This window comes from Triplophysa rosa, linkage group LG6 (assembly GCF_024868665.1).
Source record: "Triplophysa rosa linkage group LG6, Trosa_1v2, whole genome shotgun sequence".
NCBI classification, from domain to species: Eukaryota; Metazoa; Chordata; class Actinopteri; order Cypriniformes; family Nemacheilidae; genus Triplophysa; species Triplophysa rosa.
In genome coordinates this window covers 16,918,743-16,938,426 of record NC_079895.1, presented here as the reverse complement: position 1 = coordinate 16,938,426, position 19,684 = coordinate 16,918,743, and the positions used below count along the sequence as shown (strand labels likewise).

Here is a 19,684-nt window from a genome sequence, read left to right as displayed (position 1 = left end):
TAATTCTCTCTAACATGGCCACATTTTTTATAAGAAATTCACACACATGGTTGCCTTATGTGCCGTAATCTTTTAGACAAATAAAAAGAAAAAAAGTGTTGAGAACCAGAAGGTTTATTCTAGTGTCTCATCCAGGAGGCCGGGGCCAACTAGGGGGCCTTAACAAAATTGCAAAGGGGTCTCAAGAATTAAAATGATTTAAAGTAAAACAAACCATCATTAAAAAAAAGCTTTAAAAAATTCATACATTTCTCAGTGTTTGTTTATTTTTAATAACGAAAATATGTTATAGTTTAGTATAATATAGTTATATCAGATCCAAAATACTTTATTGAGGAAATTGTGAGTCAATGGGGGGAGGAGTCTTAAAGTCGCATTAGGTATTCTATTCTAGCATACTATATTAATAAAAAAAGATTGTTCGTTCATTACAGATGGTAATAAGTCTATTTAAAATTGGGGTAAACCTGTATGTGTGTGTGTGTGTGTGTGTGTGTGTGTGTGTGTGTGTGTGTGTGCGTGTGTGTGTGCGTGTGTGAGGTCAGTGAAAGGGCTGGCCTTTTGGGAATGACATTGGCCACACTTGGGAGTAAAGTCCGAAGAGAGTGAATTTAATGAGCTCCAATTTTTGCACTAATGATCCTCTCTTTCTACCTAAGCCATCCTCCACCCTCCACCATTCCCTTCTTCATATTCTTCTGTAATTGCTTTCTCCGATATTGAGGATATTAACAACCTCTTTCTCCTGAACTCAAGCCATTAGGAGGGTCTCCCCCACCTGCACACACACATCACAGCCATTTCCATTACTCTTACGAGCATAGAGAGGCCAATAGTTCCCAAAACACACCCACATGCACACAACAAAAGGAGCCAACAGTGTGAATGGAGGAAAAGAGGAAGTTGTGAAACTAGGCCAGACTACAACATAATGCATTAGCAGTGAAATCTTTATTTGTGGAAGTAACAAAGCGTGAATTGTCATTAGTGGCTGCTTGTAGCATTTATGCTCATTTTTGAAGGTTGGAGACTAACTCCAGCCTGCCATGAGCTCATTTTGGTACAACCCCCTTGCTTAAAGTTTTTACAAATCTTTAAAGGGTGTTGTCAATACAGTCATGGTTTTCCCTTGTTTTTTTGTCAAGCAGTGAGGTAGCTTACATGCACCTTTCCTGCGTTTGTAGCCATTTTTAGACTCACCAGGCTGCAGTACACTGATGCCCAGCAGGTTGGAGGTGCGGTTGGCCACTGTGCTCCAGGTGCCATCGTAATTCCTCCGATAAAGCAGGGCAGCGCACTGATATGTTCCAGCCTCCTTACGTCCGGCTCGGGTGACGCTGAGACGAAAGTTGGTGTTAGTGGCCGTACGATCCACTGTGGTACGCGTGCCAAGGCCCAGCAGCTGATCACCCCACTGCAGAGTGCCGTCACGAGTGAACGTCACCAAATCCAGGAACTCTCCGTTGCGCTCTGTTGGCTGAAAGCGCCATGTGACTGCAGCGGGAACGCTGGGATTGTGCCGTGGCTTTACAATGCACTGCAGGTCAAACGAGTCTCCGAATGTCACACTGGGCGTACGGGAGGATGCAGACACGAAGAAGACAGATTCTGTCAAGAAAACAAAACAGAGAAATGGTTAATGGTGGAGTTCGCAGTTTCTGCACCACCAGTTAGAAATGCAAAAATATTGACAGTTTTTGAACATTTTTCAAACAATCTCCCTGTTTATCATTGCTGTACAGTACAAACAAGCTGCATTGCAAATCAAGTTAAGATTTTCATTCCAAACCCCCAAACCTAAAAATAACAACTGTAATTAATTTGGTCACACAGCAATGGCATCTTGATACTATAGGGAGCCAAAGAGATGACGTGTTTGTTATGCCAACCTGGAAGTTAGCGGCGCACGGGTTCCCTCGATCGAAAGCCTATGCATTTTTCCCATAGACTTTTGGAAAATCGCAAAAAATAAGCTCTGTGTTTAACAAAGGGTTGTGACGCTTACACGTTTTGTCTATCAAGATAATCTTTACAAGTTGACACCACATTTGTTACTTTTGAAGCCGAAATACAATCGGCAGAAGTAAAAAGCTAACACAATGCTATCAACAGACTACACTTAAGGTCGCTCTAAATCAACGTCACCACCACAAAGGCTCCGACAACTCTTTCAAACATTTTTAAAAATGTGTTCCCTGGTGAATAATAACTCTGTGAATGAATCCACCACATCTACGATTTAAGATATTTGTGTCCATGCTGCATTATTTGTGAGCTTTATTTGTGTGATGACGTCTAACGTCCCCGCCAAAGGAATTAGTCACTTTTAGCAACTTGTTAGCAACTTGTTTAAGACACAATAAGGCTTTAAAAAAATCACAAGCGGGTTATAATTGGTGTGTTTTATGTCATAGAATAAAACAGGAAAATATTTAGAGGTTTTGTTTACCACAGACCTTATTTCGGGCGATTTACCAAAAACCCATTAAAAAACCCATAGACATTGGAGCGATGGAACCGGAAGTCCTAAAATGCTAACTCGCTTACGGGTTTTGCATACAAAAATACATCATCTCTGAGCCTCCCTATTTACACATAAAATTGCAATTTTCATATTGAATTGTACAGCCACAACAACAAAGTTGCCAATCAGCACCAGCCTTTTTGATTATATTCACAAAACTTTCATGACCCCCAGAAAATTTTGTTAAATCGATATGTAAACATTTAATTTAACAAGGAACAGATCCTCCGCTTTTAAAGGGGCCATGAATTAAGACTTTTTAAGCCGAGCTTTTGTTGTATAAGAGGGAATCGTATTCAAGTGAACATCCTGTAAGTGTCAGATCTGAAAACGCCCTTGTTACTGAAATTACAACTGCTATTGAAACCAGGCTCAACGAACGCCAGGTCCTGGAATGCACCTATCTATGACATAGATAGGTTGAACACCGCCTCCACAGAAAAATATCTACGACTACTTCTCTAGCCCGCATTTGTGATGATTGACAAACTAGTAACCATAGCGACATATTTTTCGACTAAAGATTCGTTTTGTCCGTCAGTTTAAACTAAACTGCTGATATGCACTCTGATACACGCTCTTTTGCTGTGTTGCCATGTTTGTTATTAATAAGCGCTTTAATGCTTGTTGTTTGGTCTTACATCAAAAAGCCTCGGCACTTTGGTCTTAATAAATGGTCTGTTGCAGATTTTAAGAATTTTTGGTATTATAAAATATATAAACAATTAGCATTTTAAGGTTTGTTTTTGTCTTGTCTTTAGTAGATCTGGCAACCCTGTCACTTTCGCGAAGGGCCCTCGAGAGTGGCTAGCCCTGTGTCATATGTGCAAAAGTGAGGACTTCTTTCACTGTTATTTTTATTTAGAGTGACCAAGCAACAAACATGCAACATTGTGCAGCGCCTGGCTGTGGAAGAACACAGTCGCTTCCATCATAGCAGTGGGCGTTTACTTCCAAGTCTTCAATGCGGCAGGCCCATTAAAGCGTTTGTCGAGACGGCCTCAAACCCGGGTAGAAAATAGCCTATTATTTATTGATTTTGATGTTTTCGAATGTAAAAACCACGCAAACGTCATAAGTAGACCTCATACAACAGTATAAAACAATAAAAATGCCCAGTTCAGGAAAATAAACAAACAAAGACCATTTTTTCTAGCTTTATTCATTTTTATCAACACTTGAATGTGGGTAAGATTCATTAATAAAAAAAAACATGCCAAAAAATGTAATGTTAGCTAATGCATTTACTTATGTTAATAAACACAACCTTATGGTAAAGCGTTACAGCGCCCCCTATGGTATACCAGTAAAAATTGCGTGAAAACCATGTATAAAATATGGACATATTGTCCGTGACGTCACCCATAGGTTTCTGATGAGCTGTTCTGAAGCTTAAAGTGGGCGGAGCCGGCCGTCGCCATTTTAGCAGCGCGTCACTCCCGGATTGTCGAAAATGGGCAAAGAAGTGGGACATGGTTGGAGCTGAGGAGCCTGGTTGCTGAAACCACTTGTCACTCAAGTGGCCACTCACCTAATTTGCAGAATTTTAAGGCTTTAAGTTAAACGGGTGAGTTACAAAAACAATTCACCCTCCTCAGAGTTGTCATGAAGGGTAAAATTACCTTTTGAGACCAAAATATTTTTTGTACCAGGCTGTAAACACTTTCTGCTGTAAAGTTGCCCATTTTAACATGGGGCTCAATGAGATTCTGCTCTGTTTTGAAGCTAGTCTCTAGTGGCCAGTCGATGAATTGCAGTTTAAGTCACTTTCATGTTGGCTTCACAAGAGAGATCAGAAGGTTAGCGCTTTGGGGAAAACACACCATACAGTAAATGACAGAAAATCTTGTCAGTGGTAGAGAAAGAGTTAATGCTAAAGCAAATGTGTGTTGCTTCCTCGGTGCAGCCACAAGAAAAAAAGACTTGCGTGAGTGTCATGACAACAAAAAAGCAGGTCTGATTTAAACTAAATGAAAGGTTAAAACCAAAGTGTACTTTAAAAGCCAACGCTATTCTTTTTGCCAGAATTTCATTAACGAAATGCAAATGTACTTTTTGTATGCCGTTGCAAAAGACTATACTGTATAATTGCATTGCTGTTCAAAGCGTGACAGTTTCCTGCTGTGGAAGTAGCTCTTGGTTTTCTTAACAGCAGTAAGACAGAATGGTCTGATTTGCTGATTTGCTGCATTTTGCTACTTCTGAGCATTTGATACAGTTGACAGCTGCTGGAGGCTATATGGCCCTGAAGATGGCAGGATTGATTCCCAGTTTGCTTGTGAGTGCCCTAATAGTGCCACACTGCTGTGATGTGGCAGGGGAAGGTTAACACAACACCCACCAGGGTGTTCGGTTCTCAGTGGTACCACAGAGTCTGTCAGGAGTTGAGAGGGTAAGTTGTGTTTGGAGGAACTGTGTCCTTCAATTATGTAAATGATATATTACAGGAGCAGGGTAGTGATGTAAGATGTCTACATTATAAGGCTGCTACTTCTGCATGTTAAATAGCTTTGAAGAGCAAGACACCATACGCTTAAAGAAACCCTAGAGTTTAGATGTACACTGGGCTGAGAAATGTAAGCTTGTTTGGGTTGAGAAGCAAAGCTTAAGAATGGCAGAGCTAGTCTACGGTTTTATTTTGAGGAGATTTGGACAAGGTGACTTGTGGCCCGCCTACACAACCTAGCAGGCAGCAACATCAGAAAGCAGCCAAATGTAGATTACAAACACACAAAGGAGCAAAGAAGGAAATCTTCTCCAGCTTTACTTCTTTCATGAATAATGACATTAGCAAGATGCCAGAATAAGACCAGAGGATGAACCATAGTGTGACAATCAAAAGTATTCTTAACATATTGTATGTAAAAATAGGAGTGGAAAAGAGAAGAAAATAAATGGAAGACGGCTAAAATATAAAAAAAGAGGCTTGAGCACGTGTGACTCACAGATCTCAAAAGAATGATAGGATGCTCACTGGGAGTGATAAGAGAGAGAAATAAATAGATCAGAGGAAAGGGACACAGATGAGTTAAACGTATATCTTTTATGTTCGGATGGATCGGAGTGCCTCACTCTCTTGTAAACATGATCAGAAAGTGCTTTCAATCCATCCTGCTTTTCTCTGCAGACAACAGGGAGTCACAATCCATGTGTTCTCCTGAGGGCAAGGCTTCAGGATACAGAGAAATATCCTTTATAAACAAAACACGAGAGCTTGACAAAACAGAATCAAGGGCCTTTATGAATTATAGACCAAGTTACCAGTTTTCCTTCTGTGTAAAATCCGTTCCGAACTCATTTTTGCTGCATTTTAGTGAAAAAAAAACTGCTATAAATGTTGTAGATCATGAAAGGTTTGATGAGAGGTAAACTCTGTTAAGGAATAGGAAATAAACATTTTCATTAGACGGCCCGTCTCAAGTGTTGTGCTAATGGGTACAAGCCATAATATTTAAATTACCCTTAAACAAATAAGTTGTTAGATGACTTCTGTGATTAAAAATGCTTAAGTGATGAAAAATAACTTATACGCAAACATAAAACGTGATTCTTGTGAACGTCGTCATACGCTTGTATTTAGTGTGAATGGGCCACTGTACAGTATGTTTAAGAATTAGAGTTTTAAATCAATGATCGCAGGCTCAATCACCACAGCTGAAAATGTGGATGAAAGACACTGATACAGATGTCTGAGAGTGAGGCCAGACAGAACCAGACTGACAGAGTTTTCTTGTGTTTGATTATTCCAGACGCTCAGAAAAATGTGTCGCGCACATCCACCCTCAGGCACAGCGGGAAAACAGACGGGAACAATCTTGCGGATTGAAGAGTGAAGTGAGGAGATCTTCACTCAGGCCTGACTTCAGCTTGTTTTTTTATGTCAAGAATCAGCTCTGTAGTCCGCCTTTTACATTGGTCACTGCTTCTTCTTTTTGATTTTAGGCATTTTTTTCTACCATATATACTTTATCTTAATATATGTTATGGGTAAAACTAATGCAAGTTGAAAGCCATTTCTCCCCAATGAACCATCAATGGGGTATATACATACGGGTCATGTATATACATACAGATCATGTACTTGCGCTAAAATCTCAGCCACCTAAGCTACTCCCACTCTCATTGTGCTGAGGTAATTTTTCATAAATAATGATGTGTTTACTAAGAAAATGTTACAATTTCAGCAAACCGACAACACTACAGCTGAACATTGCTATATTCCTTTGTGATCATGCCTCGAGTAAGTGCAAAAAAGTTTACTTCGCTTTTTATATTTGTGAATGTACCTTGAATCGGATAAAGCCTGAAGCTCTTCTCCTTTTTGGTTGTCAATGTATGACGTAGTGTTTGGATAATTTGACAGATCGTTGACCGTAATCCTATGTGCATCCAATGGCGTCAATTCACCTAAGGCCATGGTATGGCAGACTCTCGTGAGGTCATCCAATCTTACTACTGTACCTCGACATGACGGTCTCACATATATTTATTAATTCCTGAGCCTATCGAACATTTGTCACGGTTTAATTCTGTTTAGTTTGTTTGGTTTTGTCTTCCATGTTCCTTGCCTGTGTTGATAATTAGTTAATTAGTCCCTCACCTGATTCTGTTTAACCTGATTCTGTTACATTTGGTTGAGTGTCTCCTATGTTTGTTCCTGTTCATCTATTAAAGTTCTATTTTGGATTATACTTCATTGTCGTGCGCTTCCCTAAAACCATAAGTTTTTTAGCTGCCTTTTTCCCTTTTTTCCCGCTCCCTGATGGCTTTCCCTGCAGTCCAGCTCATCCGCCTGGAGCAGGGAGACCATTCGCTGGAGGACCACACCAGGGACATTTTAGATCTGGCGTGCCTTACGAACTTCCCTGACCACTCGCTCTGTTTTTATTACCACCATGGCCTGAGCGAGCAGTGTAAGGCATGCCTCCCAGCGAACGGAGCGTCTGCCAGAGCCCACTGCAGACTGAGAGCCTCTGACCGCCACGACAAGCGCAAGCATGCTAGCCTGCGACTGAGCCCACCATTGCCCAGCTCCCCGCTGGTCCCGCCCAGCTCTTTCAAGTTCCTGCTGGTCCCGCCCAGCTCTTCGTCATCGGCATCATCTCCGTCACTCGGCCCCCTGGTGTCGCTGGCCATCCCATCTCCACCATGGCTCCTCCCTCCGGCGACACCCCCGTGGGCGGTCACCCTGGCTGGTCTCTGGACCACCATCTGGTTTTTCCTGCTCCAGGCCCCCCCCGGCTCCTCCCACCATAATTTTGACTACTAACATTTTTTATTTGGACTGACATAAGTAGGGAAGAAAGACAATTTTGATTAAAATGTTTATTATAAATGGAAACCTAACGGATAACTATAATTACACAGCAACAGAAACGCCAAATCTCATATCTCAGCTCGTATCTGCCACCAATGAATTTACTAAAAGTTCCAACTGCTTTTGTAGCTAAAGCAAATAAAAAATAAATAGTAAGAAATGGTGTAAATTGTGTCATATTTGACTGGGCTCACCTCTGGGTGTCATATGTTATCTAGCCAAATTATTCCAGTGCTACAGGGTGGCTTCCAGCCATTCAGCACCCACACCACTGCCAGACACTAATGAGAATGTGAGCACTCTGTCTATCAGCAGTATAACACTGGAAACTGAGCCCTGCTTTATACACCCCGTTGTGATCCTTCATCCACACAGAGTCACACGTTATCAATACTAGAACATACTACACAGCTATTTTTACCCAGCCAAACACCGACAGACCTGTCACAGCTTAACACACAACACACCAAGAGCAAACCAAGACAACCTGAACGCATCATGAGTCTGTGTTTACACTTTAAAGTGATTTAAAGAAAATTCACTTACTTCAACACACCTGCTCTAAGTTTGTACCTGCCAAAGGTGCTTTAAGTTTTTCATAGAATGCAGAAAAATGTTCATCTGACATATGTAGCTTAGGTATGTTTCCTGAAATATCACATTTGTCTCTATGACAACCTGTGTTAAGTGCATACAAAAATGAGAAATTTTGTTTGTCGGATGTAACCACTGGTACTGGTATTTTTGGTATTTTACTGGTATTTTACTGGTACTGGTAACTGTTTTTTTTTTTTTTTTTAATTAATCTCTAAGTACCTATTAATGTAAAGTTTACTGTTTCTGTTTATCTGATCTTTTTTATTTGACATTAAAATTAAGCTTTGCTGTTCTTCTGTGTCATCTCTGATTACACGGCACTTTAAATGTTTCTGTATGCATTTCTTCAGTGGGTGGGGCTTTAGAAGAGAGGCGTGGCTAAATATGGCAGAAATTCCAGAATGGCTAATATGAACATTTACACAGTTGATTTGCACTGATACTTTCTGCAGAGCTGATGAAATGCTTCAATAAAGCAGATCTTGACATTAGAGCAAATAAAAATGATCAATGACATCACAGAGTAAGCACAAAGAAATAAATGAACTAGAGGAACCAATAAAAAAGGGCACGTTTTTGTCTAACACCAATGGTTGAGCAACAATCTAAGTGCAATATTTGAGAGTCACATGGTGCATTCTGAGCAGACCTATCTGCGTATGACATCCCAGCTAACACAGTACGTTCTGACAACATCGCCAGTTCGTCTTCATTTGGTCACCGTGACATTACTTTGTGACCACGTTCTGAGGACGTCTTGGCAACGTTCCATTTCTTAGAATTTTTGCTTACGTTCCAGAAACGTTGTAGCCACGTCCTCAAATAACGTCGTGAATTAATCCCATGGAGAACGTTGTAGCGAAGTGATGTACTGGTCTTCAGATAACCTGGACACTGGTCATTTGATTAATGAATCTGGTCATTTCTGTTTATCATGTTATTGTATGGAAAATTTATGATCAGAGTAAAATCTGTTATAATGTCAAGACGAATGCTATTAATCTGACTTCTGACAGCTATTAAACTGGAGTTTAATTCGATACCACAATTACAACTATTTATTTTGTGTGCGCGCGTCTGATATGTGCGTGCGCGTCTCCTGCGCTCTCATCATTTAAACGTTAACAGTCATTTATTTTTACCTCACCGCCTGATTTTACTTTAACAGTTTATTAATATTCTTTCTTTACTTTATACCTTACAGATGTGAGCATAAACACATATTTTAGTGATTTTCGATCAATTTGGCGCATTTAACTGAACGGACCCTGATGTTTGTGAGTGTGACTAAAGAAGCTTTTGATTGTTGTTTCTAAAAATGGACAACCTGCTAAACTTATGTGGTAAGACAAGAATATAATGTTATTCATCTCTTTCAGTAAATATCTGCTTTAAATCCTCTATATTGTGTTGAAGTCTTTGATTATTTATGTCATGTACTACAGTATAAATAAAATATCTGATTGTGATGTACAGTGCTGTGTTGAGTTTTATAATCGTTATACTGTGCTTTATACATATTTGAATAGAAAATTACTCCAATTATGCACAAAATTTTATCTTTAACGCACAGATTAAATCACAAATTAATATAATCCTCCATGTGAAGGATGGTAATTGTTTAAATTAAATTTAAAAAAAGATTTTAACAACGTGACTGTTTGGTCGTTAGGACGTGCTTATCATGTCCCAGAAACGTTATTTGGTATGTCGCTGCGACGAATATGGTACGTTCCAGGTATGTCTTCAGGAGGTAATCACCATGTCCCAACAACGTCCAATGTTACGTCGTCACGATGAATATGGGAATCACAAAGTTACGTCGCTGGAACGTTATTATGGTACGTCGTGGCAACGAATATTGTCCGGTCCAGGTACGTCGTCACAACGTAATTGTGTTAGCTGGGATTACAGTACCGCAAGAGTGATTTGAAAGCACTGCTTCTGAATCGCTCTTGGAACGCTGAAGAGTCGCATAAAGTTGAACACACTTTAGAAAGTCAGCCTATAAATGCCTTCCTATAGTTGCTATTGCACACAGCTGCGGGATAGAAGTAAATATTTTCAAGTCTCAAAAAAGTTACCCAGCACAAAGCAGCAGGATAGTGCATCAAACATATTGTATGTTATTAAGAACTCCTCAAGTATCTTTACTAAAAACCACTCATCATCACATATCTTTTTCAGCATTTGACAATCTCTGTTCCTGCCAACTTGCTACCCAGTCAAGTTTTTCCTCTCTGCAGCGTATGTGTGCATGCTCATTACACACGCAGTTAAAAAACAGGCTGGGAAGTCACGGCTATTGATCGTGATCGAGAACTGACAGCAGCAGCGGTCCACTGAGACTCACATACATGATGCTTTGTAAGCACAAGCACGAGCTGGCTATTGAGTGGATGTGGACAGAAGCCAGCTTTACATCGAGTGAACATGTCACTTCCTTTCTCGATCTGCGCTGCGCTTGAGTGAGTGCATGTTTCTGTCACTGTGGGAGCTCAAGTGTGTTTGTATGAGTCTGTACGGTGGAAGGAAGAAGCATTTATGATGTAATAAATATGATGTGATGTTGACAGTAAAAATACACTACACTTGATTTCCCAACATTGCCTGGGGTGGAATAATGTATGGCTGTTGCCTGTAATCACCAGGAAGTTAATGTGGTCTTTAAAGTTCTCTCAAATTTTATTTCTTATTGAACAAACCAACTTTATTTCTTATTGAACAAACCAATTTCTATTGGGCGGAGCCTTAAGCCACCTAAGAAGCCCCCAATAAATATAAAAAATTAAATATAATATAATTATTATTACATTTCGGTTTATTATAATTAATAATAACTTAAAAATTAATTAATATACACTTACTTAATAAATAATAAAACAAATAATAAAACTATGTAATCAATAAGAAGTAATGTTGTAGACAACCTAAGAATTTTGTACACAGAACTGAGAACACTGATGGACTTACCAACTGATTTTACAGTGATGGACTTAACGGCAGTTTCGTCTCCGATCTGCTGCCAGATCCAGTCGGGAGCATTACCGCTCTGAGACCACTCCGTGGCGCTGCAGCGGTACTGGCCATCATCTGTGGGAAGGGTATTGTACAGGGACAGGGTGAATGTGTCAGGCCGAACCCGCTCCACCCAGACCTCCCCATAGCTGCTGCGCTCCCTAAAGGTGGACCCGGGTGTGACTGTGCCATCACGGTCCACAGATGCCAGCTCCACCGCAGGACCCACCCCCTCCTTATCCATCCACTGCCAGGTCACGGACACAGGACCCAGAGTGTTGTTAACAAAGCATGTCAACTGGATGGTCTCTCCTTCCATAATCTCTGAAGAGTTACTGAATAATGATACAGTGATGTTACTTCCTACGAAAGAGAATGGAGAGAAAATGTTGATGAGACAAGAAAGAGGAGAGGTCATTCTATAAAAGACCAACACAGAATAATTATATTTCACGTAACATATGAAAAAAGCTTTTGAATATTTTATTGCATTTTTATACATGAAATAAAACAAAGCCTGACGAGGCCAAATTTGTGAGTTGTATCCTAAAAGCAAAGTTTACTTGGCAGCCAACATACAATAGATATACAAAGCTTCTATCTACACTTAAAGGAATAGTTTACAAAAAAAATGAAAGTTCTTTCTAACCCAAACCTGTATGACTTTCTGTCTTCTGCAGAACCCAAACAATATTCTGAAGAATGTTGGTAACCAAACAACACTGCCCCCCCCCCCATTGACCTCCATTGTATGGACACAAAACCATTGAGACATTTCTCAAAATATCTTATTTTGTGTTCCACAAAAGAAGGAGTCATTTACAGGTTTAGAATGAACTGAGGGTGAAAAAATTATGACTGAACTGTTGTTTTTGCTTATCCCTTTAAACGGCAAAAGAACAAATCTTAAAAACTGTTTGTTAACATTACATTTCACTTACAGGTCAAATCCTAGATAAAATGTACCAATAATGAAACCTAATGTACTATTATAAATAAAACCATGAAGCAGCTCATGATAGGTCTGTCTAACATGTATAATGTTGTAGCTAAACAAACTTTTGTGTGAAAAATTCATTATAAAAAATCATTATAAGAATGAAACTCAGCAATTTACAATATACTATTTTACAAGAATTATACATTAACATGACACTTTTGTAGAATATAACACAAAAACAACTATTTTCCATTAAGTATTTTTAAAAATTAGGCCTACTGTAGTTAAGGGGCACCTGCTTTCTGTTGTAATGTTACATTTCAGGTTTTGATGTAATTTAAAAAAATCACTAACATTTTTTTAACAGGTGTAAATGTTGTGCGTGCCACAAAATGGGGGTACAGGCTCACACACACACTATAGTTTGCATGTATGTATTCACATTAGGGGGACAATGGAACAATGTATAGATTTTCAGGACATTGGGACTTTAATTCACCAAAGTGGCATTCACCAGATTACAATGTATAGCAAGGTTATTCATAAAAATAACATGAAACGTTATTGTTACTATTTTAACTGCTATACAGCTATTCAAACGCTCTATTTAAGCACAGTATGTGTATATTCTTCTTACTAAACGATCACATAAGTACTAAGATAAAAGTGTACTCAACTAAAAAGGACACGTATGAATTGATTGCTATAGTGATGAAACCGACCGTTCTTCACTTTCACTTTAAAACCCAGGTTTGGATCTTCAATAGTGGCCTTACCTCCACGAACTATTATTAGCATACATTATCGGCACTATAACATCTTATTTCTGACGCATGCCATGTATATATACCTTTATTAATCAGTGTTAATCCCCTAATTTTTAGTCTCCGCTACAATAATGCGCTATGCATCGTTCCTGCTTCCATCTGTTTGAAGATTAAAGTGTACACAAAAGACAACTCGCCTCATAGCAGTCACTCGTGATTGGCTGAATGGTAATTCACTCAAATCTATGTAACTAACCAGATAACATGGGCGGGAATTTTGGCGGAGGTGTGTCGAAAAAGTGCGGAGGACAGAACCATTTTTATTTGAAAGTGGGGGTATTCCCGCACATGGTGCCACGCCTATTTAGCGCAGATGCGTGACTTAAGTCTTAAAAAACAAGTGCTTATGTACATTTATAAAAAATATATATTTTGTATTGCGGGTTTATTTGGTGCCCCTAAAGTCTTGGTGCCCCTGGGCACTTGCCCAATTGCCCATATGGTTAATCCGCCTCTGGTTGTAAGGCCCCCTTTGTGTAGAGTGCATCGCTTTGCGGCCCCCCAAATAAAGACTTATAATCTTAAACTTAACATTTTTATTTAAACAAAAACATATTCGGTTATACAATGCTGAAACATCAATTCTTTTGTCTGGTGGTCTTATTTTTCTGATGTTTGATTGCATAAAACAGATCAAAGCCTTTACAGACATCTCTAAACATTTTCCACACAAAAACTACATTCCTACAAAAGCAGCGTGTGATAAAACAAAACTGGGGTTATTTAGGGACAAGGTCTGTGCCCTCCCCATGGGTCATGCATGGCTATGTTTAAAAAGCAGCTGCCATCCTACATGGCAGAACCTACAGAGAACTCCAACATCACTAACGGTCCAACAAACCGCAGTGGTTTTGATTTTATGTAGCAAAGGCAAAAAATTTAATGAAACTTCTTCAATTTATAATGTGTGTCATTTCTCAAAGGAGCTGCAATAAGACCATACACTCTATTATACCCTATATTATACTCTATTATTAGACACCCTCACCTGTCCAAGTTTTCTTTCTTTCAGTATTTTCTCTCAGTCCTATTGATTTTGATTGTAACACTATCACTGTCGTACAGTATTTAGGCATGCAAGGCAAAACTAAGCCCTGCATCAGTTGTAATCTGAAGCTTTGTGTACTGCTGGTGTATACTGTTTAGACACTCCTGCCATGAACTGTCTATAAGAGCTGCTCATGTGGTTAGTGAGGTCTACAGCAGCAGAAGAAAGCGAATACGAGTGCCGCCTCAAATGCTGCAGTTATCAATCTACCGTCCTAATAACCCTACAAACCCTGCAGACGGCCTCTGGTGGGATCAAATCAAAAATGAGCAAAGCATCTTCTAATAAAGTGCTTCATTCAAGAACCTTTCCAAGTGTCTTTTCCTTCTTTCTATGATCCATCCTAATAGGAAAATTGGCACTAGTCTGCGAGGGGTGGAACTGATGTTATTTAATACACATTTCAGACTAACGGCTGGAGATCCGTCCGGAACCTGTTAAAGCAGATGCCCTGAGAGATTCATCGAAGAAGGATTTCCCTCAAAGTACAGAATCTGATAGGCCTGTTGCCGGCTCCGCTCCAGTGCCTTCTTGACATCAGGAAGGAAAGATGCCTGAATTGGAAAGGACTCATTGAGAGTGATTAGACCCACCCTCCTGGAGCTGTTCTGGGCTGGAAGAGGCTAGAAGGGTCTAAGTGGTACATATGGATACGCACTAACCCTTTGATTAACCTCCTATTTCTCATCTAACTCTCTATCAACCCCTTGAGTCCAGTTGTGGCGTCTTTGCATGGGCACGGCGCAGCCACTTTTGGGACTTTGGGCAATAGCGGACGGCGTTCTCTCCCTTTCTGCACTTTCATTTCATGCCTGTTAGTCTTGGCTTTTCTGAGTAGCTCTCACTTGAAACGCAATGCTATTTCAAGGGATTTTTAGGCCTCTGCCGTTGTGAAAGAAATGTGCACCAAAATATTTCATACAGGACACATTAATATTACCCATTTAAGCCTTTCAACAGAGCTGGGAAGATTGCTTTGAAATTGTAGCTTTTCAAGCTTCAAGCGAGCCTTACAAACAGAATTTACACAAGCTAATCATAGGAAGCAGCTAACTAGAGGTTTTAAAGGAGTGTTTATCTGGCACAAAACTATTTTTTAGGGAAAAAGATGTGAAGAGCATTTAAACAGATAAATTTGAGCTAAACGAGTGGAAAACAGTAGTAGTATTTACAGTAGCATGCTTAAGAGAAAATAAGAAGGGAATTGTAAAAATAGCAGCAAGTCCCTTCACAGCAAGTCCAAACTATCTACTCTCCTATTTTTTAACTGTCATGTTATGAGGTAAACAAAATCAAAATAATCCACTTTAGGTAGACCGAGTTATCTTTTCATTTAATAACTGAACCGTTGAGCGGTATCAGTTGAGGACTCAAGGGCCCAGTCAAAACCAGCGATACCGCTGCTGGGGGCCAATCAGGAACTGTGATACTCACTGAGAGGAGTTACAGTGATCTGAACATTACGGGACCGTTTGCTGCGGTCGATGAATTCCCCAGTGAGCGTCTTTTCCCGTTCGGTCACTCTGCAGATATATTTCCCAGAATCCTCAGGTAGCAGCCGCTGCAGCTTGAGCAGGTGGACGGAGGGGCTCTCTTTCCGTACGGTCAGGAGGCCGGCCGCCTCCCGCTCCACGTAGTTGGGTCCCATTACGGGCACGGCGCTGGGCCCTATCACGGCTACGGGCGAGCTGCTGAAGACCCACGACACCGAGAAGAAGCGCTCTGGAACATTCTGCGCGTCGATGGTGCAGTGGAGCTCCAGCGGCTCACCAGCCGTGTAGGCCCGGCGCTCTGTGGTTACCTGGATACTGAAGTCCCGGTCTGTGAGAGGAAGAGAGATAATAAACATATGCAGTGATTAAAATGTAGAGTCGGTGAACTTCTGCGCACATCACAGTAATTTAAACTGAAGCTTCATTTAAAAAAGCTAATGAATCCTTTAGGCACTGATTCTTCAAGCAACTTTTAAGCAAATCAGAAAGTATTCAAAGACTAGACGAGAATGTTTTCAACAAAATGCACCATTTTAACAGATTTTATTTAGCAAAATTATTTTCTTTCTTTCAAAACCATAATACATTGTAATGTTCTATTGCAAATTGTTTGCGGTTTTTTTTAGATACTTAAATAAAATCAGCTGGAAAATCTTTCAATTCATTCATTGCAGTGAATGCAATATTAGGCAATATTCATACTACATATTGAGTAATAAGCCAGGAGAAGCACACATTTCTCACATATTGTGAGAAAAAGGAAGTCGAACACATTAAAAAGATTCATCCAAACTAGCGCTTTGATACATAAACTTTTATGTCTTCACTTCTGCAGCCCATTTTGTCCCAGTACTCAAGACTCATCAGAAGACTCATTTCTAAATGATACACACAGTTTGTGCTCATCAGAACAGCATTTCTTCACTTCATTTAACTTTTTCAGAGGTGATTGCCCTGGGCTCTAATTACTACAACACGCTTCCTGAACACCCCTCTCGCTGCGTAACTACGTGTCTCTCTCGGAGAGCGGGAACTCAGGAAATATACAGCAGGGTGATGATGTGTGTTTTTACATGCAGTCATTATTTGCGTCTCAAGCTGCGCGCTGCTCTACAAAATGATGGCACAGTAAACATGCTCGTGCTAAAAACAGAATTTACAGATCACAGGAAAAAGGCCAGTGGCTGTTTTTTCTCTACTTCTGTTCTTAAGCAGCATGATGCTCTATTAGGACATTATTGGCCGCCTGACTGGAGCCGGTCTATGTATTAGGCCCAAATCTGCATGCTTGAGACAGATTAATTAGCATTGAAGATAAAGAGGTGCACGTGGGAACAAGTCGGGAAAAAAATGGAGGGGTATTTTTGATCGTTTTACAAAGCATGATCTTTAACAATTAAAATGTATAAGACCAAAGGAATATACTGAATTTCAGTTGAAAAAAGGTGTAATGCTGTGGAGAAAAGGCTTTTCCAATCCTATATCTGGTTTCCATACCATTAGTGGATAATCACCACGTTCCTTATCTAAGATCAAAGGACGGTTCATGATGGACAACTCATTATCATTATCAAGACAAACATATGTAAAGTAGTGGCACATTTCTAAGGTTTGAACTCCTAGATTTCTATAGTCACTTTTATAGTGGGAAGCATGTACCTTTCAAGTGGCAATGATCAAGAGCAGTCTATAATGATCTAGGGACCACGCTACAGGAGCCAGAAAACTTTAGGACTGATTGCATTGGAAAAATAAATGAGATCAGGAACAAAAAGAGGAATGTTTCCACTTTTACAAATTACAACTACAAATTTTTACAAATTGTTTAGCAAGTAATCCCACAATTTGTGGTGATGTGCTCGAACGCTAGGTGAAGGAAATGGTTTGAGTACAAATTGATATAAGATGGAGAGTATGTTAACTCTACTTTGTCATTTCCAGTCCTCTTATCCTGGAAGTGATGACTGACAGACAAGAAGTACAAAAGTGCTTTGTAAACAAGTTACTCAAAGTCTTCTTAGTCATCCAACTCAAGGACTCAAGTTTACAACCTGTCATCTGCTTGTAATGTCCCTTCTAATTTACACTCAGCTTTTGAGCTACTGTAATCTGTTAAAGAAATAGTTTACCCAAAAAGAAACATTTTGTCTTTTATTAACCCTTGTGTTGTTCAAAATCTGTTTATTACTCTATCTGTGAAACATAAAAGAAGATATTGAAATGTCTCAGTGTTTTTTTGACCATACAATGGAAGTCAATTGGGGCCAGTGTTGTTTGTTTACTAGCATTCTTCAAAATGTCTTTTGTGTTCTGCAGAAGAAAGAAAGTCATACAGGTTTGAAATGACACGAGGGTGAGTAAATAATGAAAGAATTATATTTTGGGGGTGAACTATCCCTTTAAGTACAATACAATGACTGTGAGCAAATCGCATATCTTTATGACAGAGACACATCAAAAGTCACATTAATAAAGAACTGAAAATGGGAAGAAAATGTCAGAATGTAGGGTTAACTGTTTAGGGTTAACAGAGTGAATGACTGCCTTATTATTCAGTATGCATAATACAGAAGATTTGTATGGCAGATAACCGGAGAGAAAGAGGCAATTGTGTTGTGATGGGTGCAGTCATAACTATGGTAACTAAAATCTGCTGTGTGAGATTCGTTGCCAAAAGCTTCGCCACAAAATGTCTCCCTCGATCTGCTGTTCTACGTGCTTCAATGAGCCGTTTGATGTCCTATTAATGTTTACCTCAAAACTTCTGTTTTTCCCCACAGTTCATCGGAGCAATAAACACATTAACACACAGATGAGACATACAAGCGTTTACACACGTTGCGAATGAGACACATGGTGTGCATCGAGTTAATGTCAACATTATTATGCAAAACAGAGAAATCGCACATGACCACGTGCATGACCATGATTGTTGCAGTCTTCCTAAGATCGAAGACCCCTACTGGAAAATCCAGCTTCAGCTGGTATCTGTGTTTTGGAAGATGGTTTCTATCAAAGTCCAAGCTGGGTATTAGCTGGTCCAAGCCGGTCATTGGTTTGGTGGCTATCGACCATTTTTCCAAAACCAGTGTCACCCTCATGCCATATGTTGCTGATCTTTTGGTCGACTGTGTTTGCCATGGTTTATTTGGACTGCCTAATGACCAGCTTGGACCAGCTGGAAACCAGCAACTAGAATCCAAGCAACCAACTAAAACCCATTCAACCCGGTCATCCAAAAATGAAACTACACAACTGTTTATCTCACAGGAAAGCCACCCAATCACTGCTGCACAGGCATGTGCGTTTTCAATTGTATCTTCCTTGCCTAAAAGGCCACTGGCTAGTACACAGAGAACATTGTGACCGTCTTGTTTAGCAGGAAGGGGACTTGGACGCAGCCAGCTAGAAAAGGGGATTACAGAGACAAATCTGTCTTCCTCCGTCTCAGTGTTGCTCTTGAAGTACTCTCTGGAATTTTTAATGAGAATCTCACTCAGATGAAGCCCGGCCTGCGTATACAAGGATAGAGCAGTAATGACTTCACCCTGACTCGCCTTAAACCTAAATTAAAAATGTGTTCCCACAATAAAGTCTTAAACAAGCTGCATAAACCTTTCTTGAGTGTCAGCGTCTTGTAAAGAAACGGATAACAAAAAAGGGTCTCTGTGACCCTGAGGAATCTGAAGTTGAATCTCTTTATATTTCAACATGACTGTGAATCTGAGCCCAGTTTAAATTGGCTATTTGCTCTGAACACTAGTGGGGTGTCAACGTCAGTGTGTGTCTTGTGTTAAAGTACAGTATCTGACAAACTAGGGCACTGCAATGCTTACAGTAAAACAGAAGACGTTCTCTAAAAGCTTTCATAAACCATTTACTGTAAATGGTTCTGTACACTGACTTTCAAAAAGGCACTT

General features: G+C 39.9%; 1 protein-coding gene across 1 annotated transcript in view; it reads right to left on the bottom strand.

The window, feature by feature from the left end:
• Positions 1–19,684, bottom strand: part of igsf3 (immunoglobulin superfamily, member 3) — a 135,768-nt gene that overhangs the window by 30,465 nt on the left and 85,619 nt on the right. The window contains exons 4-6 of the mRNA XM_057335847.1: positions 15,706–16,092; positions 11,412–11,819; positions 1,201–1,608 (exon numbers count right to left, since the gene is read on the bottom strand). Coding sequence (XP_057191830.1) covers positions 1,201–1,608; positions 11,412–11,819; positions 15,706–16,092 — 1,203 coding nt within the window. The remainder of the gene's footprint in view (positions 1–1,200; positions 1,609–11,411; positions 11,820–15,705; positions 16,093–19,684) is intronic.